The 27,342-nt window shown below is 49.1% G+C and overlaps 1 protein-coding gene across 1 annotated transcript; it reads right to left on the minus strand.

Annotated features, from left to right (window-relative positions):
* Nucleotides 1–2,313: 2,313 nt before the first annotated feature.
* LOC142589046 (steroid 17-alpha-hydroxylase/17,20 lyase-like) lies at nucleotides 2,314–8,202 on the minus strand. Its single transcript, XM_075700833.1, has 3 exons — nucleotides 7,951–8,202; nucleotides 6,534–6,724; nucleotides 2,314–4,090 (listed from the first exon to the last, which is right to left on the minus strand). Exons 1-3 carry the CDS (start codon nucleotides 8,022–8,024, stop codon nucleotides 3,900–3,902), a joined length of 456 nt encoding a protein of 151 aa, XP_075556948.1. The 5' UTR covers nucleotides 8,025–8,202; the 3' UTR covers nucleotides 2,314–3,899.
* Nucleotides 8,203–27,342: the final 19,140 nt, after the last annotated feature.

Genomic DNA, 27,342 nt, shown 5'->3' on the forward strand with positions numbered 1-27,342 from the left:
GGCTTTTGGGGCTAGTTGCTATATGGTTTTACTAGAATGCCAGTCAACTTGAAAAAAGAAATCCAGAGGCAGACATAGACAAAGACACAGGCAAAAAATAGACAAATCCAACCGGTTTCTGTATGAATCATCGGATGCGTGATCATGCCAATGTTATGCCTACAGGCACGGGCATCACTCTTGCGCTACATTGTAAACAGTGCAGTTGCAGCCCTACCTTCAGCAACTTATCAGTCGTGGGTAAGGCTAAGACGCAGGTGGAAAGAGAGTTGGTTGAAGCCTATCCTATCCCTAAACCCGGCCTATAAAAGCATGTAAGTGTGCCGTTGGTGTTCTTAACAAACAAAGAGCATCGATTTATTCATCTGCGTAGCCGAGATTACCGTGAATTTTGTGTGTTGTGCCTTGAGCATGTTGAATGCGGACTTCGGGGAAGTTGCTCTTAAGAATAAAGCTTCGTTGTTTGTACCAGCCACCTTCCTGTCGTCTTGTCTATGTCTGCCTCTCATTTTGTTTTCTTTGTTCAAATTTGCTGGTATTCTCCTCGTAAAAGAGTAAGATTAGACTGCACTGTTCGACGCTCTCTGCTGTTGAAGCGCTTCACATCAGCGGTGATTGTTCATGATGCGAGCTACACAAGTTCACAGATGGCAAGCGCTTCGTGCATTATTCATGAGCTATGGACCGCATTGCGGCTTGCATAGCAGGTCAGCCGAAACGAGCCAGCGTAAAAAATAGCAATATTTAACGAGTACGCATGACAGCGGATGTGACTTGCAAATTTCTTTTTTGTTTCCATCAAAAACATTCGCTTCTATTGCACAATGCGAAACTGCGAAGCAGAGTCATTGTGACCTATTGTCGTACCTCGATTGTAAAGCATTTATATAATTTATTCTATCCTGATATTGCGACTTTCGCGAAGCGATGTTCTGCAAAGTGTTTCGCGATATGACGGCTGCACTTTATGGAATGCTACAGCGAAATGTATACTGAGAATAAAAAGAGCCAACTCGAATATTTTAAGTGATAAAAAATTTTGATGCTTAGAGCTTCCCTATCTTTCAGAATCTGGCTGATTGATAACGTTGCTGTCCTTTTAGCTATATAATTACAGTGGCAATCGTGTTGGAAAAATGTAGGGAAGACCTTTATGTAAGCCAGGACTTGGGCACCAGCAGTCAAAGCAGCCAACATCAATCAATCAATCAATCAATCAAATCTTTATTTCCAACGACAGTTGGGGGTCCCTTAGGCGAAAAGCGGCAGTAACACCACTTGAAAATACCTAAAGGCCCACGTACATGACAGCGGTATTACGATTCATACGTTCAAAAACAAATTTACTGCAATCAAGTAAAAATGCAGTTTTTAAAAAAATTCAGAAAAGGTTGCACAAATACAACAACGGAACAATAGAACAAATAAAGTCAATATATAAGTACACTCCAGAACAGTTGTACATTATAGTTGACATATTCCATATTCACGTGGACACCCCACATCATAAAATGACAAAAATAAACGTGTTACCAGGAGAAATGAAACATACTTGATCATGTTAGGGCAGTATAAAAGAAATTAGACAAGAGTTAGAAAAAATTCACGCGTTTCTTTTTTTTTTTTGTAAACGTAGAAAAGTTGGCGTCTTTCTCTTCATATTTATTAAGTAGGGACGGCAGTGTAAATCTGAGAGACTGCAAAAAATAGGTCGTGCGGGAACGGGGAACAAGAAACTTGTCGGTGCTGCGGGTGCGTGAATCAGCGTAATGCATGCTCATATGAGATAAATCTTTAACAAACACATTGAATTGTTCGTTTGGGAAGAAATAAGCATACATTAAACGAAAATCAAGCATGCGTTTCACACTGAATATATTCTAGCGGGTAAAAACCCCAGTACAGGCCACAGAGTCATCCCCTTTTAAGCAAAATGTATTAATTCATTCGTTTTAAGGCTGTTATGTAGAAGTTGCTTCCGCGTGCATTTGGGCACAGGCTGATGATGATGCTGATCCCTTAATTAAGCACAAGTTCTCTTAGTGCAGAGCGTGCCTTAACAAGGCAGTAAGCAGGGTAAGATAACTTCCAGGTGCGACATTAAGGGAGTAAGTAAAGATTGCCGTGACATCGCTGTTTTGCAGTTGCCGAATAAGTCCGTTATTGATCATTCGGCGGATGACGAGGGCGATAGTTTTGTATCATATATCTCGGTGAATCATCATATGAGTTATAGCCGAGCCAATGAATAAGTAGCTACTTCGTAACTACTGTGGTGAAAATTCGCGGACACAGCCGTTGTTTCGACAGCCTTCAGCATTTTAAATCGCCCACATCCTGTCATTTTTCGGGAGTATTTCCACCATGTAGATTAAATATCATAGAGCCGCTTCAAGTGCTGCTATCGTGTTGAATTATAGAAATGAAGAAATGTAGGTTTTTATGCAGCGAACATTCCGTACATTTTGCTTTATGCGTATTATGTGTTTCTATTTCTGCTGCCCAGTGCATAATTCCAAAAGTGATAGAACATTTTACAGCGAAATTGTCAATAGCTACCACCCGGGAAAATCCTGGCCGTGAACAAGAACGCCTTGCTGCAAAGCCAACTTTCTCGTGGAAGCCCTGTAGCTCTCAATCTAATGTAGGTATCTCAAAAAAGTCACGCTGAATTTGTCCACTATGACGACCCTATCTTTACGCGGAGTTTCATTTAATTGTCATATTTAGTTATTTCACAGTGCAGTTGAAAACATTACGGAATTTCCGTCTGCTATCAATTCATGGGCATCTACGGAGGGAGTATGGCTACTGAAAACTGCTGTAACTCTTCTTTTCTCCAAGCTTTCCTGAAAGAAATTTTATGACATTAAGCCAATAAGATCACTCTAAGGTTACGCCGTTTCATTTACTTTCATAATAGCGTAGTTCACATTAAAGTTGTAAATATTGTGGAATTCCCGTCTGCTGTCAATACATGGTCTTCTACGGGAGGGAGACGGACAGCCGCTTGTTTGTAAACTACAATAAAACTCCAGTCCTTCCAAGTTTCATTCAGCTAATTGACTAGAAAGCATGCTCACTCGCGAGCTACAAAGAAACGTGTTTTGTTCGTGCACTCCATTGGTCTGCGCCCCGGTCAATGCCTATCGTCGCTCACGTCGAGGCTCGGCTTAACGGCCACCTGCGTCTAAACGGCCTCCGTCGCAGCAGCATCGACAACACGTGTATCTTTAGAGCGGTGTCGTAAAAGCCCTTCGGTGGTAGTTCTGTGTATGTATGACGTAATGCATGACGTAGCGCGCGCCTGATATGTGTTGTATGTCCCATAAATGACATATATATTTATACGTTTAGTTGCATACAAACAAAACATTATACCAACACCAACCTAATTTATACCGCCGTAGCAGCTTCGCTGGTGAACAAGCTTCGCAGGGTGCAATGGCTCCTCATTTTTTTATTTGTTTCAATTGTTTCGTACTCATCATGTTGTACTGATACATATATATGAACCATGATGACATGCGAAGCTGAAACAAAATAACTCTGAAGTTGGCTTTTCTCAAGCGTGCGCCTTCACTTGACTAGTTAACTTTGAAAACTTAAAACACATGCGTTAAGTGTAGGTGACACAATATGCATCATGTAAGCGCGGTTGTTTCTAACTCAAGCCTGAATAGAGCAGCCGCTCAGGGTTCAGGTGTTCAAGAAAATTTTGAGGATAATAAGAAAAGTTGGTCAACACTACAGCGCAACATTTGATATATCATTGCGAAGCGCATTACCCTTCATGTACTTCGAACTTGACCCCATAACCTCATTACTCGTAAGTGCTTGTAATACGAATACTTGAAACATGCAAGTGTAATATTGAGTGCCATGCTTTTCTCAAAACATTAAGCTTCACCAGAGTGACGCGGCACAAAGCGCACTCTAACGTGGTTGAATTTCTCAAGAGTCGTGAACTGGTCATCGATGTCGTACTGTAGCGGCTCTTCAAGGACGACAGAATACTTTTGTAAAAGAAACGTCACAAGCATGAAGATTTCCATTAGGGCAAACACCTCCCCTGGGCATGACCGCTTTCCTGTAACGCAGTGAAAGAAAACAATCTTAAGAATGAGAATGCAAGAGATCAAAGAAATGCAGTTTTGAATTTTAAGAAAGGATAATACAAAGAACATTTAGCATGAATGCATTGTGTTATAGCATGAATATTAAAATAAACAACTGCAGTTTCCACATTACGCGCGTGAAAGAAATCGTGACACGAAATTAGTGAGTTTATTAAACGTATAGTTCGACTCCAGCTATGTTGTACACCGTGCGTTATTGAGAGAGCCAAAGCTGTGTTGCGTGAAATTCCAAGGTAATATTAAAGGCTAAAGTATTTCACATAACATAAATGATAATATTATATAGATTTCTAATGTAAACGTTAAACTATAGGCGTTGAAAATCGTCATATAAGAACGAAATGAAGCGTACATGCTGTTGTCGTCAGGTAGGATGCTGACGACCATGTATGCTTTGCTATATGTCGAATTGGTTGGGTTAGCTGCTGAAGGCAGTATAAAGCGAATACAATTTTGCGTGGTTAAGGAGGCTATATTATAATACAGCGGGAGTCCCTGTGAATATGCCACATAATATTTCACATAGCTGTTTTGAAATAATACGAAGGTTTGTTCGGAGTCCTGCTGTCGGAGGAGGCGCCCACTGGGTGATGTGTGATACATGACAATTAGTCGATAAATAACACAAATGCATTATTTACAGACCAACATTTAAGTTCAGGGGACTCATCATCATCGTAAAATTGAAGTGAGCTCTTCGTACTAAAAATATGAGCTTCCGGAACCTGAAAAATATGATTACCCGTTGAACTGTGGCGCGACGAATTTCGGCTATCAGTTTGCGATATAACAAATTGGGAGGCTACAGTGAGCACAAAAGCGCACCCTAGGCGTCGAGGTGGGATTGGGCTTGCGCAACCCGCAGCGTGCCGCCAGCGCGCTGCTACAGCAAGGAGCACAGAGAAACAATGCGCTGGCGTCCCGCTGGAGATCACAGTACCTACTGCGGCATGGCGTACACAACACCATGAAGGAGATGGCCGAGGCTCTGGAACGGGCTCAGCTAACTCGGCTGTGCACCACGCCGGCCAGCAGGCGTATCCTCGAGGACATCTGACTCCCCCCATCAAGAACATGGCTGACTACATCCAAATCTCCCAGAGAAATAGGCGAGAGGCTCGTCGTCGCCCCGTTGCCCCACAACGTTCATCCCGTGCACAATGCAGGTCATCGCATGGCAAGAGCGTCGAATATACTGAAGCAAAAGTACAAGCACAAGGTCGAAGCAAGCTTCGTGGACGCCGCCTCATGCAGAGACGGCAAGGCTTTCGTGATTTCCGTCGTGGACACGCTGGACAAAATCATCAACTGTGCCTCGGTCATGACGACGGACCACGAGGTGCCTGAGTGATAGGCATTGCACTTGCCATGCAAGACGGTCGGGAACACAAGGTGTATAGCGATTCGAAAGCGGCCGTCAGGGTACTCGATAAAGGCCGGGTAGCCCGGCCGGTAGCTCAAATTCTGAAAGGTGCCGAACATGGCGACAGCTCCACGCACTCCATCATTTGGTTTCCTAACCACGTATACGGGCGATTGAGGGGGTTCCTCTGAAACTAAACAAGTCTGCTCACGAGGTGGCGCGTGGCTTTACCGACGGCGCTGCCCTCGGATCCGGCGACTCTCACGCTTGACACACAGACACTCTTATCACGAACAATTGCTAAATTCTTTTACTTAGAAAGAAGGGTTTTCCCGCCCCCTCATTCCAAGCCAATTAGGCCGAAAACGGTCAAGCTCCGGCTTCTGCAGACTAACCCCTACCCAAATCCGGCGACCCCCATTAATATCATATATACTGACGTTTATCCGAATTGTTCTTGCGTGGCCTGTGGCGAGGCTGCTACTTTGTCTCACATGCTCTGGGAGTGCGGGTGGCTTGCACCCGAATTTCCCCGAGAAAGAGTGGGACGCGCTCCCTACGAAGTGCCGTCTTTGAAGACCAAGTCGTGGCCGTCCAGCGTGCCCGCGATCGGGCCGGCAGACTAGACCTGTTAGTCTCGTCGTGGGATTAGCTGCGTGGGCGTTTTATCGCGTTTTGCTGGAACCAAATAAAAGTTTATTCACTCACTCACTATACCACATCACCTACCGCCTCATACCTCAAACATTTACTTCGTTTTGTATATGAAATTTCAAAACTGATTTGAGTTATAAATTCCTGAATTTCTAACTCATTTATTAAGTATTTAGTTACGGAATCTCATTATGTCCTTAAATCACAGCACCCTTCGGTCGAAGGGAGTTCTCAAAAGCGCGGCATGGAGTAAATTTTTCAGGGAATTGTTCGCCGGCCAGACGATGAGTTAGTACTAATAATTAACTGGCGAAGATTCTCAAGATTCAATTGTATATGTGTAACTAATAAAATATCTGACCACTAACTCAACTCACCTGCTGTAAATGAAACCATATTATCGAGCTTTTCACGTAAGAAGCATCCATCTTTGTCAAGAAATCGGCTAGGGTCGAAGCGATGTGGTTCAGGCCAGAGATCAGTGTCGTAGTGTGCTGCCCACAGATTGAAAATGACAACAGTGCCTCTTGGTATGACAAAGCCATCGACCACGATGTGCTCGTTAGCCCTGCACGGAAGTTTATTATTATTCCTCCGGGGCTCAAGCATTGCCTGCAACTTTGCTGAAGAAAAACAGAGGCAGAACAGTGCCACCAATAACAATTTCTAAACGTTCTTGAAGTGCATTTTATGCTATGTAAATTCAAGACGAAAGCTTGCATGACATAATCAAATGCTCGCCTCACGACTGAAAACATGTTCATATGGTAATGGCACGCTTCCTTTTTAGTTCACGGTAACCAGGATTCGAGGAAATACGGTGGCAGGTCCAGCCCACCTGATCACCTTGTTCATAGTGGGAATGGACAGTAACATTATGGGGTGTTACGTGCCAAAACCAGGATTTGATTATGAAGCACGTCCTAGTGAGGGACTCCGGATTAACATTGACCACCTTGGTTTCTTAAACATGCATCCTATGCCCGGTACACCGGCGTTTTTGGATTTCACCCCCATCCGGAATGAATAAGCAGAGCATATCTGAAAAACCTTCGATTCTGTGTATTTCCGAAGTCCAGAAGTGGTGTCGCGCCATTTCGTCGCGCCATTTCGTCGCGCCTATCCCAAGAAGGATGCGTAACAACCCAAGGAACGGAAGAAAGACTGAGACACTTTTGAAGTCTTTCAGTCATTCCTTGCTCAGTGCAGGTAAGTAGCCATAATTGGAATTGTTTTTTTCCAATGCAATCGAAGGAATCAAGTACCTTTAAATGGACACACTGTACATTCTTCTCGAGTTGACTTTGTAATTGATTTGGGGTGTGGGCACAATGCAGTGCAAATAAGTTTCCACAACGGCTTTCAGACTGTAGCTAAAGTAAGTGCTCCGATTTGTTTGAGATACATGTAGCACCAGAGTTCTTTCTGTGGAGTTTACGTCTGATGACCTCTTCCTCTGTAGTAAAGGTTGATCAATAGAACTATCTTAACTATCCAGTTGACGCATTGTGTGCCACCTACACACTTCCTTTGTGCTAAGTTAAATATCAGTCGTCATAGCTGAAATATTTATGCACACGCCCGCATATAGAGCCCGAGTACTGCGACAAAGACCAGGGAACATTTCACCTATACCATCACCTTGCAAAAATATTATCGCAACCATTTATGCACAACACAATATATTTAACCGCGTCTAGGGTTTAAACTAGGTGCTATACATCGAGCAGTTGTAGAAGCTTGCGCTCAGCAAATGAGCACACGCAAGCAAACAGAGCATTCCGTTCCACTTACTCCCTCGGTACACCAAGAGGCGGTGTCGGCTTCCACCGGAGTATTTCCCAGATGCAGGCCATTGTGTAATGCATGCGCCTTCGATCTTCCCATGTTGGCAACCTCTCGGTGCCAACCACTTCGTCGATTTCTCGCTGCACTCTACTTTGTACGTCTCGTCTGGTGGCAAAGTTGAGCAGGTGCCATTGCGTAGTGTTTGTCGTGCTGAATATCCCAGCTATTAGGAAGCTTTTGACGTTGCCTACCAGAAACCGCTCTGTTGAACAACAAGTGGTACACCAAAGGGTCACTCGACAATGCAGGTTACTGTATAAATTCATAAACTGCGCACTTCCTCTTTGCGCCGGCACGCAAGTAATTACACGCGTGGTCCAGGAATAAACAGAGGCCTAATTCACAAAGCTTTTCTTTCGTAAGTGCTGTTTTTCATTAGCTGATCGCTTTTGCAAATAGTATGTCCTACATCACTATTGGCTGGCACAAACTCCTTTAGCTTAAGAACGTTTTTCTTTCAAAGCCTGCACCTTTAGGCATTCGTTCCAGCCTATACTTTCATTTACAATTTTACATAAAAATGAGACTCCGCTTTTCACTGATCAATTTGCACTTAACCCAAGGCAAACTCGAATTGTCAACCGCCATGTATAGGCTTCTAGCGAAACACAGTCACCTACCTCGGTTATGGCACAGAAAAACAAAACTGTTCGCTCGATAGTATAGCACACGCATAGCTGCTGCTTTCAACAATGTTTTGTTGGGTCCTCTACAGCTGTTCGCTGCTATAAGCATAGCAAGAGATGCGTGGTAACACAGGCAACATCGTGGGGCTATTTTATTAGATCAGTGACCGCAATAAAATGAGCAAATAACCTCATATGCGCATTAGAAACAGCGACCCGCCTAGATGATGTTGGTAACCGAGCTCTGCTATTACTGCATAAAAGTAGCATTTAAGAGACATCTCTTTCTTCTTTCTTTCGCGACTTTACGGTGGCTACTGCAATAGTTTGCATCCGACAAAAAAAACTTTCTGCAGTATTTTCTTACCGCTTTGCCCTTGATTAAATTTTCTCAGAAATGCAACACCAACTTTCATACAAAACAATTACTGCAAAATTACATGTTCAGCCTACAATTGTGCATTCCCAATATGTAAAAAAAGAAGTAGTTACTGTTTCTGCACATACACGTAGCAGTGTACTCTAGAGATGGGCTGAGCACTCTCTCCTCAAGTTGTCGCCGCTTGAACACGCAGCGCGGTGCTGCATCCTATGTGCGTCCTTCTTCTGTAGTTTCCTTTGCGTTTATTCCCCTCCTGTTTCTTCCTCTACGGCTCTCCTATTCAGACACCACACTACAAAGCGTAGCCGCGCTTGCAGGGTAGCATATGTTACTGCCCTGTGCTTGCAACAGGTCGAAGAGCTCAAAAATGAGCTAAATATGGAGCGTGATTCGCGGAAGGTAGAGAAAGAAAGACTTCAAGAAGCCGAAGAAAAGCAGAACAGGGCCGCTATTGTTTGCGAGAATGGTCGTCAGAATGGAACGCAGTCTCCCGACGTGACTGGAGATAGAGTGTCAGCAAAGCACGTGGAATGCGTGCAACGTGGGGAGGGAGTAGCTGGGAAGAGCGGCACCTACCTTGAGGCTGTACATAAAAAAAACAAGACCACAGGAGTCAATGCTCCTTGTGAAGTCTGAGTCATGCATAAAAGTACAACGGGAAGCAGGCAGAGGTAGGAGAGAGTGAAATGGTGATTATCGCAGGCGACTCAAGTCTGACTAGGTGCTCAGAAGCAATTGTAGAGAGGGTGAAATGCAATAAAAAAGTGGCTGTAGCGACATTTCCAGGACGGACACTGCGTTCTGTCATGGAGTGACCAAAAAAAAAGCTCGCGGAAAATACCCACGTGCGCAACCTTGTCAAAGTAACAGGTGTGCAAAATGATATCCTAAACAGGAAAGGGACAGGACTAGCCCAGCACTTGGCGAAGGGGGTGGACGGCTTACGTGAGCTGTCCCCTCAAGCGCAGATCGTGGTGTGCCCGGTGCCGGAGGTGCATGTACGTGACAGCCACGTGCAAATAGCCGTAGTGATTGCTAATGAGGCGATATGTAAAATGAGCCGAGAGAAAGGTATCGTGGTTGGCGAAGAAAACAGGGAAGTGAGAAGGTGTGGTGGTTTTAAACGAGACGGGAGCCACTTAAATTACAGGCTTGGACGAGAAGTGGGCTGGCGACTTGCTTGTCGCGCTGTTGCTTTTCTAGTTGCCCACAGGCGCTCAGAGGCCAGAGTAGGTGGTAATAAAGCATGTCCCCTAGGGGAACTTTAGTATAGCATAACCGTCAAAAACAGAAAAAGGAGGAAAACAAGAAACACATCTCGCCATGTAATAGGGTACATAAACATGCAGGGTGGCAAAAGAAAGAAAAAGTGGGAAGAGATTGTAGAGCTGGTAAATAGAGAACAAATATGGGTGTATGCGGTTACAGACACGTACCTTAGAGACTCGGAAGAGTCGCCAGTGATTGACCGTTATGTTTGGGAAGGGTACAACAGAGCTAAGTCGGAAAGAAAGGGAGGGAGAGCCGGAAGGCTCATCCATCAGGGAGCCAAAAGGAAAAGAGTAAATTCAAAATGCCAAGAACATCTGTGGTTATCAGGTACATTGAGTGGAAAGATGATAACTTGGCTGGGCGTAACGTATTTGAGGACCGGAAATAATTGCACAGAGAAGAATGAAGAGTTGGTGGAATGTCTACGTGCCCATATTAAGGGTTTCAGAAATGGTGCCAAAGTTATCCTATTAGGTGACATGAATGCCCACATGGAGGATCTAGATGGCTTTACCGACAACGGGAAGTCAGTACTAGATCTTTGTGAATAACATAACCTTGTTATCGTTAATACAGGGCCTAAGTGTGACAGGCAGACCACGTGGGAAGTGGGAAACCGGCATTCGGCCATTTATGACTGTCTGATGAGAGAAGGAATTCATGATAAGTTGAGAGAAATAGTCATTGACGAGGAAGGGTATAGCAACGCAGGGAGTGACCATAAACGCATCATTTTGAAAATAGGATATGTAGTTGGGAAAGAGAGCAAGGAGCACAATATGTCCCGTCAAGATTGGAACGCTGAGCAAATAACAAATAAAGTCACAAGACTGTAGCAAGGACTTGGCAAATGGCCAAGCAAAGAGTGGGAATATAGTGAGCTTCTAAGTCTAACAGCGACAGAAATACAGAAAGAGAAGCAGCATCCTCGCTGGAAAGGAAAAAAATAAATGGAAAAGCTAGTGGAACAAGGAGATACCAGAAGCGATCGCTGTACGTAATGAAGCATCTCGAGAGCACAGGCAGACAAAAAAGCACACTTGCCGCAGAATGAAGTAGCGAGAAATTTGGACCCCCCCATACTGGGAGAAAAAAAAATCTATGATTCAAATAGGGGTTCACAGAAAAATAAAAGGTGAAAGTGAATTTGGTTGTCAGAAATACGTGAGAAAACAAGAGCGCACTTAGAATATTTCGGAACCACATAAACTTATTAGGCAGGAAGTCTGGAACAATGCGACATATGCGAGACAAAGAAAAAAATTAAATTATGGGGTTTTACATGCCGAAACCACTTTCTGATTATGAGGCACGCCATAGTGGAGGACTCCTGAAATTTCGACCACCTGGGGTTCTTTAACGTGCACCTAAATCTAAGTACACGGGTGTTTTCGCATTTCGCCCCGATCGAAATGCGGCCGCCGTGGCCGGGATTCGATCCCACGACTTCGTGCTCAGCAGCCTAACCGAGACGAAAAAGGAAACAAACTGAAAGAGGACGCGGCAATAAATTACATCGGAAAAATGACAGCTAAACGTTTCCAAGGGAATGACGAGGTTGTAGTTGAGGAAAAAGAGCATGAAAGAGAACCAGATGGAAAAGGAGCTGGTGCTCACAAATGTTAACTGGAAGAATGCCGAAGACAAAATTCCGAAGCGCTTATCCACAGGGCTAGAGAGGTTCCCGTTAGGCTGATTAATGAGCTAAGTCGGAAAAGTAAGGAAGCACTCTTGAAAGTAGTAGAAAAAAAGTTTAAGAGATAGAAAGCTAGAAAGACAGCAACTATGCGATCTGTATGGTGAGCAACATGGTAACAAAGAATGTCAAGCGGAAAGTCAGATAGGCTGAGATAATCTCATGGGTGGCTGCAATAGAAAAGAAATATGCCATGTGTAACTACTTAAGATGAAAAAACGAAATTAAGAAAAGAAACCATTATAACTGAAAGGGTAGTTCATTACTTTTCGAAGCGAGATCAGTATGCCTTAGAACAGGAACCTATAAAGTGAGATATAAGAAAAAAGAAGAAGCATGTGCTTGCTGCGGTAAAGCTTGGGAAACGATGGAGCATGTTTTATTAAAATGCGAAGTTTCTGCCCAGCGGTCGATTTAGGCAACCCTGGCCTCCTTGAAGCCCTTGGGTTCAGAGAGGGCATCGGGAAAGTAAACATGCCCGCAGTAGATATTAGTAAGCGGCGATTCAAAAATTGGAGGAAGGAGGGAAACTACAAACAACGAATGCGCGCAAAAAAGTGCACAATAGGGATTTAGGAAGTTTGGTGATGAGAATTCATGTTGGGTTCTTTTTCCTTTTCATTTTTTGCATAGGTAGGACATTAGGAAATATATTAACAAGAGCCTGGTAAGGCAACCCACCGCCCCGTTCTCAGGAAGACGCTCATAACTTCCATCCATCCGGGGCCCCACCGGGATGAGAGTGGACGCATCAGAGGGCTGGCAGTGGAAGGGTGGAGGAGAGGGGTATAGGAGCAGGTGTTTCGCTAGCACGCGCCATTTCGCCCCATGGATTCCGCTCGGCGCGAGAGGCAGCGGGAGCTCGCACGAGAGCGGGAGCGTTAGTGTAGCGAAAATCCCGAGCTTCGAGAGCGAGAAACGGAAGCAAAGCGCCGGCGGAGGGAAGCCGCTAGTGTCGAAGATAGAACACGGGAAGTGCAAGCCAAGCGCCGGTGGAGGCAAGCCATCCCCCACTTCAAAAGAGGGCAAGCCAAGCCAAGCGCCAGGAAAGCCAAGCTAGCCCACAACTTCGAGAATAGGCGGCCGAGCACAGACGGCGACACGAAGATGATGATAAAGCAACATTTACTGGGCCCGAAATAAATCGGTGATGCACGCAGGCACCAGACGGGGTGGTTCCCTAGTTTCGGGACCCATATGTTTCCAGCAGCTCCTGGCCCCTGTCCGTCAGCGCGAGCTGAATCGGTAGGGCGGGGCTGGATAACAAGGTCTCCGATCGCTCAAGGGGTTGGGGATTGGGGGTGTTTGTGGGAAGGGGAGGAGGAGGGGGTCTTCAGTTCTGTGCACTCTGCCAAGACGTGGGGCAGGGTGCCCTTTTCTCTTCTGCAAAAAGGACAGAGCATATCGTATTCCGCAGGGTACATGTGGTTCATCAGTACGGGATGCGCAAGCGATCCCGCCTGCGCTCGACGCAGGATCGTCTGTTGTTGCCTGGTGAGTTTGGGGTGCGGTTCTGGCAGTCTGAACCTTTCTTCTCGGTACATCCGGGTAATGTCCCGAAAGCTGGTAACCGGGTGCGGTAGCTCTTCCGGCTCGTGCTCGGCCCGGATTGACATTTCTCGGGCATGGTAGTCGGCGATGGTGTTGCCTGCTACCTGTGAGTGAGCCGGGACCCACATGACCTCTATGGCTCTTCCCGGAGGCTTGTGCTTGGCTAGAATGGCTCGGGTCGCGGAGGAGATTACCCCCCTGCGGAAGCTTCTGTAGGCTGCCTTTGAGTCGGTGACTACGGTGTCCACGCTCGTCTGTGCGAGTGCGAGGGCCACGGCCGCTTCTTCGGCAACTGCAGGGTCTGTTGTCTTCAGGGACGCGCTGACGATCAGCCTGTCTTTTGAAGTAACCACCACGGCTGCACGGTCACTGTGTTTTCGGAGCGAGGCGTCCGCGTAGAGGACCCTGGGGTTCTCTTCAAGCTTACGGGCTAGGGCTTTGGCTGGCGCGGTGCGACTCTCGTCATCCTTGCCCGGCGTCATGTTCCGGGGTAGGGGTTTTGTCTGAATGATCGTTTTCCAGTCTTCCGGAAGGGCCGTCTTGATGGGTACTGGCTCGATCTGCCATCCTATCTTGCGTAGGACGGCTCGTCCGTGTTCCGTGTGACTGAGCCGGATTCTCTGATTAGAGAGGTGGGCTTCGATGAGCTCCTCCACCGTGTTGTGGGCGCCCATGTCAAGCAGTTTTGCGTGGACGAGTATATGGGCATGCCCAGTGCTTGTTTCGTTGCCTTACGAAGCATCGTGTTTAGGGTGTCCCTATTCGCCTTCGTCAGCTGGAGATAAGGGGCGGAGTAGGTAACCCGCGACACGACGAACGCGCGTACCAGGCGCATGGCATAGTCCTCTTTAAGGCCTCGGTTTCTGGTTGATACCCTCCGAATCATACCAAGTATCTGTTCGGTTGTAGTCTTGATCTTTGTGATGGCGGCCTGTGCCTTTCCGTCGCTCTGAAGTATTAGGCCGAGAATCCTAATCTGCTGTGTTGGCTTGATGGTCGTTCCGGCGATCGTGATAATCACGTTCGGCGGCAGCTCCTTCTTGGGTTTTCCTGGTTGGATCATGAGCAGCTCTGATTTCTGGGGAGCGCAGCTCAGTCCGCACGACTTTGCGTACTCGTGCACGGTCGTTGCCGCCCGCTGCAAGACTTCCTCCATCCAGGCATCGGATCCGGCTCGGGCCGTCCACACCGTAATATCGTCGGCGTAGAACACGTGATCCACGCCTTCGATTTGCTTGAGGAGATCGGGCAGGGGCAGCAGGGCCAGATTGAAGAGCAGGGGCGACAAGACCGATCCCTGAGGGGTGCCCCTATCGCCGAGCTCGACAGGATCCGACTTCTCCTCCCCTATCCCGATGGTCGCCGTTCGGTTTCACAGGAAATCTTTTATGTAGCCGAATGTCTTTCGGCCACACCGGGTTTTGTTTAGATTCTCCAACACGCTCGCGTGGGACACGTTGTCAAACGCTCCCTTCAGGTCGAGGGCGAGTATCCCGCGCGGCGCGTGCCCCGTTGCCGGCGTGACGACCAGTTCGTGGAGTTGGATCATCACGTCTTGGGTGCTGAGATGTTGCCTGAAGCCATACATCGTCTCTGGCATCTGATCCGTTTCTTCGAGGTGCTTCTGCAGCCGGCGAAGGACCATGCGCTCCATCACCTTCCCCACGCAGGATGTGAGGGAGATGGGCCGCATGTTGTCTATCGTGAGGGCCTTGCCGGGCTTTGGAATGAAGCGTACCTCGGCGTCCTTCCATTCCTTCGGCAACTGCGAGCTCTCCCAGGCTTCGTTAATGTGCTCTAGGAGGCCGCGGGCCGCTGTACCGCTCATGTTACCGAGTAATTTGCAAGTTATGGCGTCCCTGCCGGGTGCACTTCTCTTGTTACTGTCATCTATCGCTGTCCTCAGCTCCGTCATGGTAAACGGCGGGTCCAGTTCTTCGTTGTCGGGTCCTTCGTACCTCTCGGGCACCGGGTACTGGCCCTTCTCTGTCTTTAGGTACTTGGCCTTCAGGTCTTCTAGGAGCCTGCGGCCGTCTGCCTTGTACGTGTTCAATACTTTGGCGAGGTTGCGATTGGTTGCAGTTTTGCTACTCAGCGGGTCGATCAGATGCCTCAAGAGACACCACGTCTTCCACGTCGAGAGCTTGCCCTGTAGGCCGTCGCAGGTCTTCAGCCAATTTTCCTTACATAGTTTGGCCGCGTACTCGGCGATCTGTTTGTTGAAGAATGCTATGCGCTTGGCCAGCGTTCTGTTGTGTCTCTGAGGTTTCCACCGCCGCGTCAACGAGTGTCGGGCCGCCCACATGTGGGTCAGTCTGGCGTCCACGTACGGTGTCTGCGACGTCGTTGCGATTTCTCGGGTAAATTTATCGAGAGCCTTCTTTTGGTACCTCGCCCATTCGGTGTAGGTCCTTTGTCTTTCAGCCTGCCCCGTTTCTTCCTCGGATGCCTCTTCTTGTTCTTAGGTAAACTTTCTCATCTTGTCCCAATCTGTGATCCGCGCCGTCCCCAGCACAGCCCGATATCGGGAGCCTCGGATCGTGATGCCGATCACGCTGTGGTCCGACCCCAGGTCCACTTCTTCACTTCTCCAGGAGACGTCTAGCGTGCCCGATAACCACGACAGGTCTGGCGTGGTGTCCCTAGCGGCACTGTTGCCTCTTCTGGTGGTTACGTCTGGCTCGTTCAGGAGGGCCATCTCGTGATCCTCCATTGCTTTGGCCAATGCTTTTCCTCTCTTGGACTGAAACTTATAGCCCCACGTTGTGTGAGGGGCGTTAAAGTCGCCGAGGATCAGGAGCGGCCTGGTCTCCGCCAACCCTTTCGCCTGGCTCACGATGCGGTCAAATTCGTACTGCCGTTGTGACGGCCGGCAGTACGCGCTCATTACAAATAAATTGCCCGAGCTGCGAATTTCTCTCGCATGAATTTCGACCAGCGTGTGCTCGCACCCACCCTGCGCCGTGACATATTGAGTTGCCGCCACGTTGCTGCGGACGAGCACCGCCGTACCGTTCTCCGTGGGGTCCGTGTAAGTGACGTACCCCGGGAGTCTTGGTTTCCCGTTTGTTTCTTGTAGAGCAATTACATCGGGCTTGTTTTCTTGTCCGTCAATGTGTAATAATAGTCCGCTTCTTTGTTGCGAATCCCGCGGCAGTTCCATTGGTAAATTACTGTGGTATCCCCCCCGGTTTTCTTCTTGTGCTTCTTACTTGGCGTCTGCATCATCCTTTCCGGACGTTTCGAGTCGATTGCGCCTTTTCGCGATCGCGCCTTTGATTTTTTCGGACCGCTCCTTTTTCAGGGACGCGAAGCGGTTCCTCACCGAAGTTGAGGCTACTTTTGGCGCTAGGCGCTTGTTCTTCACCGATCGAATGTGAGACTGACTCTCGACAGCCTCGAGTCGGGCGTCCATTTTGCCTAGCCTTTCATTAATTTTGGAAATTGCGGCCAAAATGGCCGTCAGCTCTCCTTCTCGCGGGATCTGTGTCGTTGCCGTGGTCGCGGTCTCTGCGGTCGCCGCTTCCTCTCCGCTCGCGGGGCTCATTTTGGCGTCCATCGCCTCTTGATTACTTGATGCACGCTGCGTAACCCCAGCATCTCCCACCGCCCGCCCTAGGCGGGGCGAGGGGGGGTCCCTCCGCGACAATATTGACGCAGTGCTTTGACGATTCCCGGCCGCTTGTGTCACTCATTCAGTCGGTCATTCGCCAAGAACTTGCGAATGTAGGTCTTCCATCCATCTGCTCCGCCAGCCGTCCTGACTTTGCTTCGTCTGCTGCCTCTGCCCCTGTTCACCGGAGCCAATACGGTCCGTATCCGAGCTATCGCAACCCGGCCGAATGGCGCACCCATGACGATAGACCCATCTGTTTTTACTGTGGACGTGTGGGCCACATCTCTCGCCACTGTCGAAGTTCCTGGCCAGCCCACTCACGACCAAGCTTTCCCGCCTACCGCCGCTCCCCACTGAATCCTCGCCCGCCATCACTCTCCACCGAAGTTGAAGACGCACCTGACAACGCTCGAGCCACCGCGACCAGCCGATCGCCATCACCACATAGTCGCCGCTCCCGTTCGCCCCAGCTGCGTCGCTCTCCATCCCCAGCTTACCGTCGCCGCTCTCCGACGGGAAACTAACTGGGGCAGCTCCTGGAGGTGACGCTGCTCTAGAACACCGGCCTGAAATTCCTCTGCTGACCCTGCCTACTAATCGGAACCTTCTGGACGTGAACGTGGATGGTTTTCCCGTTACAGCACTCATCGACACTGGAGCCCAAATTTCCATCATGAGTGCGGAGCTTCGAACGCGCTTGAAAAAGGTACTTACCCCTGCTCCGACTCGACTGCTCCAGGTCGCCGATGGTGGAACTCCGGCTGTGCTTGGAATGTGTACTGCTCGTGTCAGTGTCGCCGGTCGCCACACGTCCGTTTTGTTTAGTGTGCTTGAACGTTGCCCTCACAATGTGATCCTCGGACTCGACTTTTTGTCCGCCCATTCTGCTCTGATTGACTGTTCCGCCGGTGTCGTACAACTTGACTTACCCCTACCTGTTCCCTTTGACCTTCCTGCTCAAGCTCCAGCTCAGCTTTGTTCCGCGGATTTTATACGCCTGCCATCTCTTGCAGCAACCTTCATCCCTGTTTTAGCCAGCCCACCTGTACCTGATGGAGACTATGTCCTCACTCCCGCGACGTCAGTCCTGCATTCTCACAATGTCTCCTTCCCACACACCATCGTTTCTGTTGCGGACAATCAGACATGTCTTCCGATCCTAAATTTCGGACAGTGCCCGCAAGTAGTTCCTCGAGGCATGTCTCTTGCCACGTTGTCACCAACGCACGAGGGCCACATTTCTGCTCTATCTGTTGCGCCGTCTTCGACCACTGCTCATTCTGCGCCTTCTGCATCAGCCCCGACCGATGACTTTACAAAGATGATTGCACCGGACATCTCCACCCAACAAGCCGCACGGCTCCGTGGCCTCCTCCAGTCCTACTCCGACATTTTCGATCTGAACGATCGCCCTTTGCGTCAAACTACGGTCGTGACGCATCGGATAAATACCGGCGATGCAGCACCTGTTCGCAGACGCCCATACCGGGTGTCGCCCTCTGAACGACAAGTTATCCAGAGCGAGGTTGACAAGATGCTTGCCAAAGGGATTATTGAACACTCTTCCAGTCCGTGGGCGTCCCCTGTTGTTCTCGTCAAAAAGAAGGATAACAGCTGGCGATTCTGCGTTGACTATCGTCATCTAAACACGATCACCAAGAAAGATGTGTATCCACTTCCCCGCATTGACGATGCTCTGGATTGTCTCCACGGTGCCACTTATTTTTCATCTATAGACCTTCGCTCTGGATATTGGCAAATTGCCGTGGATGACATGGACCGTGAAAAGACCGCATTCGTCGCACCAGACGGCCTATATCAGTTCCGAGTAATGCCATTTGGCTTGTACAATGCCCCGGCGACCTTTGAACGGATGATGGACATGCTCTTGCGTGGTTTGAAATGGTCCATCTGTTTGTGCTACTTGGATGACGTCATCGTCTTCTCTTCAACTTTTGCGACGCATCTTGAAAGACTTTCATCTGTTCTTTCTGTTTTTCGCACCGCTGGCTTACAGCTCAACTCGTCCAAGTGCCACTTCGGTCACCGCCAAATAACTATGCTCGGACACCTTGTCGATTCGTCAGGCATTCGCCCCGACCCCGCTAAAGTTCATGCTGTGCAGAATTTCCCTGTCCCAACTTGTGCCAAAGATGTTCGCAGCTTTATGGGCCTTTGCTCTTACTTCCGCAGGTTTGTGGAAAATTTCGCCCATGTTGCCCGTCCCCTGACTGACCTCCTGAGGAAAGACGTTCCTTTCTATTGGGGCTCTGAACAAGCGTCTGCTTTCTCGCAGCTCATCATGCTGCTTACTACACCTCCTGTTCTCGCCCATTTTGACCCCTCCGCTCCGACAGAAATTCGCACTGACGCCAGTGGCTACGGAATCGGTGCAGTTTTAGCTCAACGCCAATGTGGGCACGACCGCGTTATCGCCTACGCCAGTCGCCTCCTCTCTCCCGCCGAGCGCAATTACTCGATTACTGAGCGCGAGTGCCTCGCCCTCATTTGGGCGGTGGGCAAGTTCCGACCCTACATATATGGACGACCATTTACAGTTACAACCGACCACCACGCCCTTTGTTGGCTTTCCTCCCTTAAGGATCCCACCGGCCGCCTCGGTCGCTGGGCCCTACGGCTGCAAGAATACACCTACACTGTGGTCTACAAGTCGGGTCGTCTACATCAGGACGCCGACTGCCTGTCTCGTCATCCCGTCGATGTACCGGACGGTTTAGTGGATGTCGCACCGATCTGCGTTCTTTCCCTCTCAGCCTTGCAAGACATTGGCGCTGAACAACGACGCGACGAGTCGTTACGCCCGATTATCGAACGCCTGCTCTCTGCTCCGTCTGACCCATCCCTTCACATGTTCGTACTACAAAATGGCATCCTGTATCGCCGCAACATGCACCCCGATGGGCCCGAGCTCCTAACCGTCATTCCGTCTCATCTGCAAACGATTGTACTGCAGCAACTGCACGACGTTCCCACCGCTGGACACCTTGGCGTCACGCGGACCTATGACCGAATTCGGTGACGGTTTTTCTGGCCGCGTCTCAACCGCTCCGTCCGGCGCTATGTTGCCGCGTGTGAGTCGTGTCAACGCCGAAAAAGACCAGCTGTGCCTCCTGCCGGACTGCTGCAGCCTTTGGATATACCGGCCGACCCTTTTTTTCGCGTTGGCCTTGATCTCCTTGGACCATTCCCTATATCCGAGGACGGAAATAGGTGGATTGCCGTCGCTACGGACTATACAACTCGCTATGCCATTACTAGAGCCCTACCGAGCAGCTGCGCTACAGACGTCGCTGATTTCTTGCTTCACGACGTTATCTTGCACCACGGTGCACCTCGTCAACTTCTCACCGATCGTGGCAGATACTTTCTTGCCAAAGTCATAGACGACCTACTTCGATCATGTGCTACTAAACATAAACTTACTACCGCTTACCATCCTCAAACTAACGGTCTTACCGAACGCCTGAACCGCACATTAACGGACATGCTCGCAATGTATGTTTCCTCCGATCACCGCGACTGGGACATTGCTCTACCATTTGTCACGTTCGCCTACAGTTCCTCGCGCCACGACACAGCTGGCTATTCCCCCTTCTATCTCCTCTTCGGCCGTGAGCCGACTTTGCCTTTCGAGACACTCCTCTCGACCACGCTCGACTCGCCGACAGAGTACACTCGGGATGTAATAGCCACAGCGACCCAAGCACGCCAGATTGCCCGCATTCGTCTGTCTGCTTCCCAGACACGCCAGAAGTACCGTTACGACAAGCGCCATCATGACGTGAACTACGAACCAGGCACTCTTGTGCTAGTATGGTATCCAGCTCGGCATGTTGGTCTCTCCGAGAAATTACTCTCGCGATACTATGGCCCTTACCGCATCCTTCGCCAGGTGACCCCTGTCACATATGAAGTGTCTCCGCTGAATGCCACCGTGCCTTCACCCCTCTCTGACATCATCCACGTCAGCCGTCTCAAACCTTACCTTTCTTCGACCGATGAGCCGCACCAATCAGGTGCTTTTTCCGACGGGGGTGATGTCACAGTCGGTAATATGGAAAGAAGACGACGCTGATGGTGGTCTTGGAGACGACGAAGAAGTGTTTTTAGCAAGATCGATGCTCTACGCTTGTTGGCTCAGCCATTAAAAGCTACCTGTAAATAGACGAACGCTTCTTCCTTCCCGTAACAATATGCGCAAGCCTGCGCCGTTGTTTGCCGCCGTCTTGTTTTTATGAGGGCTTGCATTTGCCGAGCGTCCGTTATTCGCCAGCGTTTCGATCTTATTCATAAGCGCCCGTATTTGGGCGTTCTGCTCCTGGATGTGACCGTTTTGGCGCTCTATGATCCTCTTAAGTTCTATCACTTCGCTACTGTCCTTTTGCGGATTCGCTTGTGAGTTAAGGGGTTGGGAGGGGGTGAGCGGTGGGAATTCGGTTTTGTTGGTTCGAGCGACGGGAGACCTGTTGGTCCAGCCCACCTTTTTCTCGGCGATCCCTCGGCGTCCGGTTGACTCGCTCCGGGACCTTGAACTGGCCCCGGATCCCGAACTGGCCCCGGATCTCGAACTGGTCCGGGAGCACGAGCGGCGGTTGCCGCCCCCGGATGGTGTCTTCGATCGGCAGCGACTCCGGTGGCCGTTTCCGTCGCCACTGTTGTTGCTGCTCCGGCCTGGCGTGTGTGACCGGCCCCGTTGTTTGAAGGTGCTACGGCGGGGTCCGCCTGCAGGACCTCTCTTGTCTCGGTTTCTTCTCCCGGCGTCTTCTTCCTCTGCTCGGCGCCGTTCCCAGCGTCGCCGGCGGACGACGTAGGCCGCCTTGAAGCGGGTCCGCGGTCAGGTGTTTGCCTCCGCACAGGCCACACTTCGCGACACATCTGTGGTCTTCGGCAGGGTTGGGGATTCCGCACCCTCGACTGATAGTGTTCGAAGGATCCGGGCACACGTCCATTCTCTGGCCCACTCTTCCGCACGCATAGCATACGTCAATTTGTTTTCTGTGCAACGTGCACTCCGTGAGCAGGTTACCGTATCTCCCGTAATTGGGTACTTTGTGCCCTTCGAAAGCAATGACGACTGATCGGGTTTTACCGATTCGGTTTGCCTATAGGGCCGTTGGGTTATGCTTGTGCACAACATTCTCCTGAATCTCCTGGGCCGTATCCTCGAGCGGGATGCCCCTTATGACGCCCTTCACCGTGCCGTGGGGGGCCGCTTCGTAGGTACTTATTTCGTGCGCCGTGCCGCGTATGTCGATCCTTCCTGCTGCAGCGTATCGGTCGGCGTTCTCTCTCTCGGAGGTGCTCACGACTACGATATTTTGCTCGTAGGTTGGGGCACACGAAGTCTTCACTTGCTTCATTGGCGGGGATCTGAGAGATTCCTCCTGTGGAGGGTGCCGATGAACTGTTCAAGAGAGAATTCCTCGACCGTGTGTGCGGCCCCAACTGCAAGGTGTCTGATATACTGTGGTTTGATCAAAATCCCATGCAACTGAAGAGTGTGCGCAATACAGAAGCGAAGCTCCAATCTAGCAAAACGACGACAATGAGACAAAATAATGAAAATCGCGCTAAACACAAGTTCCAACATGAGAAAACACTGCGTGGAACTGGCTTTTTTATTAGTGATATCATATGAATCTAACAAACAAAGACACCAAGGACAATACAAGGGAATCTACTTGTACTTAATAATTGAGTTAAAGGAATGTCTAATTCTTTTTAAATTAGATTCTAATTTTTTTATTTATTTCGATAAGTAAGCAGAATTTCTTCTGTGTTGTCCTTGGTGTCTTCGTTGGCTTCTGATGACATGATTAATAAAAATCTGGTCCAAAATTTCACCGCCTAGGTTTGTGAGTGGTGGCGCTTGCTGACTCTCTCAGGGTTAGTTGCAGTAGTAACACGTAATAGCCCGGAAAGTGGAGTGAAAAACGGCTCCGCGGTAGCTCAATTGGTTGGAGCATCACATGCATTATGTTTATCATTTTTAATGGAATTAGTAAATAGAAGTAATTTCCCCAGTGTTGTCCTCGGTGCCATTGTTTGTTAGAGCCCTTAGAAGCAGCATGACTACGATCACTAAGCCTCACAAGAGACCCACATCTGAGCCGTAACTAAGATGACAGACGTGACCACTGTTGCCAGATCGCTATGCATTTCGATTGTCTCCTATTATATACCAGATCAGATTCCTCGGCAAGCAGCATTAAGGATAGGAACTGTCGTCAATGCTTGCTGGTCGCCAAATAAATACATGAACGATCCACACTTCATGAGAATCAGCCAGCTTCCACAGAGTCATGGGCAGGTTGCAGTGGGCACTGCCCATATGGCCTAGCGGCTGTTTCAGCTTCCTACAGCATGTGCGCACGCCAGCCACTTGGACTACGACAGAAATGACATGACATTTTGGAAAGGAAAGTGTTATGAGTGGCGGATCCCGTTTGCTATTCAATAATGCGGTAAACACGATTTGGCAAGGTACGTATTTGTGGCACTATGTTGCACTATATGTTATGGGTGGCAATCGTTACCACTGTGCCATACCCGTACGTGGAAGCCAACCGGTACTACGAATGCCACTTCCTCACGGACCGGTTTGGAAGACAACGCAGCGTGTGCGACCGCGTCTGGAGACGTACTCTGCGACGATCCACTTCGGCGATACTATTGCCTTGTCCACACTTTGGCCATCTGGCGCGCGCTGATTGATTGATTGAGCAAAATCCCATGAACTAATTGGCTGGTTGAGGTCAGAGTTATGCTCAAACTTCCAACCAGCGCGCGCCTGATGGTTATACTATCACCGAGGCGACATTGTCGACGAAAGTGATCGTCTTCAGAATACGTCCCCTGGTCGCAGATACTTCGCCCAGAGGTGCAGAGTCTAAAACGTCGCCTGCCTTTTGGACAAGAGGCGCAGCCTCTCACGACCGCATCAAAAAACGCTTGCTCTTACGAGGAAACAGCGAGAATGATCCTATTACCACTACGTTACCGTGCGGATTTCACGCCTGTTAAACAGTAGCCAGGAAATCGGGATTATTTCCCAAAAAAATGCACAGCACTCTCCCGAACTGTGCGAGGCCCACCTAACCTCCCAGTACAATCGCCTCACCCGCACTCGATCGGGCAGGGCTATCCTCCCCCGCCTTAACATAGGCTTGGAGTCCTCAGACCGCCTCACCGGCATTCCATCGCGCAGGGCCATCCTACACCGCCTTAACATAGGCTTGGAGTCCTCAGACCCGAACTCCATTCAACTCCCACCACACAATCACAACGCGTTAGAAATAAAACTACTTCCAAAGAATATGCACGCCATCCATCACAATGGTCGCCGTACGGCACGAGCACGTGCCCTCCACGCCAAATACGGCCAGTACTCCAAGTCTGTGTCGACACAGCCGAACACCCTGCCCACGATGCATTCGCGCTGGCAGCGGTAACTGGGACCGGCACCTTTCTCGCGGCTGCAACCATATATTCGACCTCCGCGGAAACAGCCGAAAAAGTAGCGATCGCTCTCGCAATAGCTAAAGCCGCCATACTCAACATTGCGAAGGGCCGCTTATGCCCCATCACCCTCCACTTCCTTCGTCACACCACATGTCCCATCCAAGAGATTGAACTGATCTGAGTACCAGCCCACTCCTCCAACCCCGGGAACGAGGCAGCCCACACTAGCACCCGAGGATTCGTCGGCTGGCCCATGGACGTCTCCGACATGAGGTCTGCGAGAGACAGGCTGGTCTCGCTTCACGATATAAGGTAGCACTATCGTCTTAATATACAACTCTAGCCACCCCCTCAACAGACCGTATCCAAGACCCAGGAACTTATCTGGTGCCGATTACAGACGTATTCCTTCCTCTACGGGCACTATACTCTCACGTATATACTGGTAAGTACTCTCCCTCCCGCATTTGTTGTAGCGATAGAGCCACGTTACAGCACATACTTTGGAATTGTCTGGAATTGTCTCCGGAACTGGGCCAGCTCCTTATTTGTGGGAGGTCATGCTGCTCGTCTCCGACCCGCCACTACAACTCCGGGCCCTCGAGAGGGCCAATGAGGTCGCCGAGAGCCAGGGGCTTCCGGCCACCTAGTGCGACCAACAACGCATCATCTCCCAACGTTCTGTCGATGAAAACATCTTCCATCCATCCCAAAGCTGAACGCTCTAAGTACGCGCGCACATTTTATGATTTGCTTGAAAATGATAAACGAATCCCTACCCGATCCGCGGCAACACAGGAATGTATGCGTCCTGAAAAATTGTACTGCACATACGCAGAGCATGCGAACGTTTCTTGTCAGATGAATGCTAGTTAAAGGGCTTTGTGAACGCGCAATGTTTCCTACAATACATGACTGTATCGCTCTATAGATGTGATCTGGCGCTACTGTGTCAGTACGGAGACCTTGAGCTTCGGTGTATTCAGGCAGAGGAATAAACTATGGCAGTTATCTCGAAAGGCGAAGCAGTGACAGCGTGAGAAATTCCTTAGAATGTTCAAGAAGTATGGCTGCTATTTTTTCTTTTTTTTTCGTTTCGCAGCGTCTTCACTCCACCGGGCCCAACAAGCAGCCACTTCCTGCCCCAGAACTGCGGGGCCTTAGACTTTCGTCTTTGCTTCGACCCTGTTCAACCGAACCACCACGCTTTCGCATGTCGGCGTTCAGCTACAGCGTTTCTAGGACGCGCCACTAACGGGCCGCCGTTTCAACTCCCCGGAACGGGCGTCGCGCTGGCCTCGATGTTCAAGGACGACGCCGTCCCACACAACCTTCGGGGATTGGGAATTATAGGGAGAGAAACGGGGTGTATTTAATCTCATTGCTAGGTGCGAACTTTGTCGTCGCCGAACCCGGGACGTGATACCGACGATGGCAGTGTGGCTGGGCTTTCCGTATTATTATGGCCACCGCAATAATACACCATAGGTGCAGGAAAGGTGCACCACAGGCGTGGGACGCCTTCGTTTTTGATTTTTCAAGGATGACAAACTTTTTTTCACCTGAGTGAACAGCTTTTTTGCATGTTCATTCATCTAATTCCAGTCCGTAACTCGCTTCAGCAAGTTAAAAAAAAAGGTAAATGCAAAAAGTGGACACCGGATTTTCACCCTACCCCAGCCTTGAGCGAATACGCAATGCTTCTGAACATGGCTACATGCTTTTTTTTTCTTTACTTGTCAAGAGGTGGCTAAGCTGATACAATGGGATTTGTTTATGATCACTAGACATGGTTCTTCTTTTTAGATTTTTTTCGCCCGAACCACGCAAGAACGATGACGACGAGAGTATTGTTAATCATTTCGAACAAAAGGATTTTGATCTTACAGTGACAGTCGAGTGCGAACAAAGCAGGAATAAGTACAAAAGCTCCTTCTTTTATGTTGCTACAATAATATTCCATGTCAGTGTACTTTAAATTACGTACGTTTAACAAAGTCAACCCTCTCATTCCTCTAAGCAACGGTGCGGCCAGTTTTGATGACACGCTCACAAATATCATATGAAAGCAAGAAGTCTTTTACAGGCACCAATCCCAATAACGAAAACAAATTTCACGCTCAGTTTAACAAGAAATAATCATAGCTGACTTTAGCGTATATACATTTCTTTTTTCTGAGGAGTAAAAGCGCAATTTTACCTTGAAACTTTGGTGATGGTTCCTGTCTCGCTTCTTCAATTTTCTTCATATAGGCTTCAATGAATCCTCGTCCATCATTTTCATTACTGTTGGGCTTGTAGCTTTCAATCTGGTTGCTAGGACAGAGTTGAGTCATTTCAATCGGTCAGCTTTCTTACCATCATTAATATACAGCATAAAGCATCCTGAGATGCTGCATAGCCTAGGTGCCAAGAGTCTCGTGCCGACTCCATTCTTTTAAAAACGTACCGATTTACCGTCGTGTTCCTAGAAAGAATTACTGGCACTTGACAACACTATTCAATGATGCCACCGGTCGTGGTTGCTTAGTGTATTTGGTCTTGCACTGTAACCCACGAGGTCGCGGGATTGAATCCCAGCCACGGCGGCCGTATGTCGATTTGGGCGAAATGCAGAACATCCGTGCACTTAGATTTAGGCGCAAGTTAAAGAACGCCAGGTGGTCAAAATTTATCTGTAGTCCCCTATACGGGGTGCCTCATAATCAGACGG

Source organism: Dermacentor variabilis, chromosome 7 (genome assembly GCF_050947875.1).
Source record: "Dermacentor variabilis isolate Ectoservices chromosome 7, ASM5094787v1, whole genome shotgun sequence".
In the NCBI taxonomy this organism is placed as follows: domain Eukaryota; kingdom Metazoa; phylum Arthropoda; class Arachnida; order Ixodida; family Ixodidae; genus Dermacentor; species Dermacentor variabilis.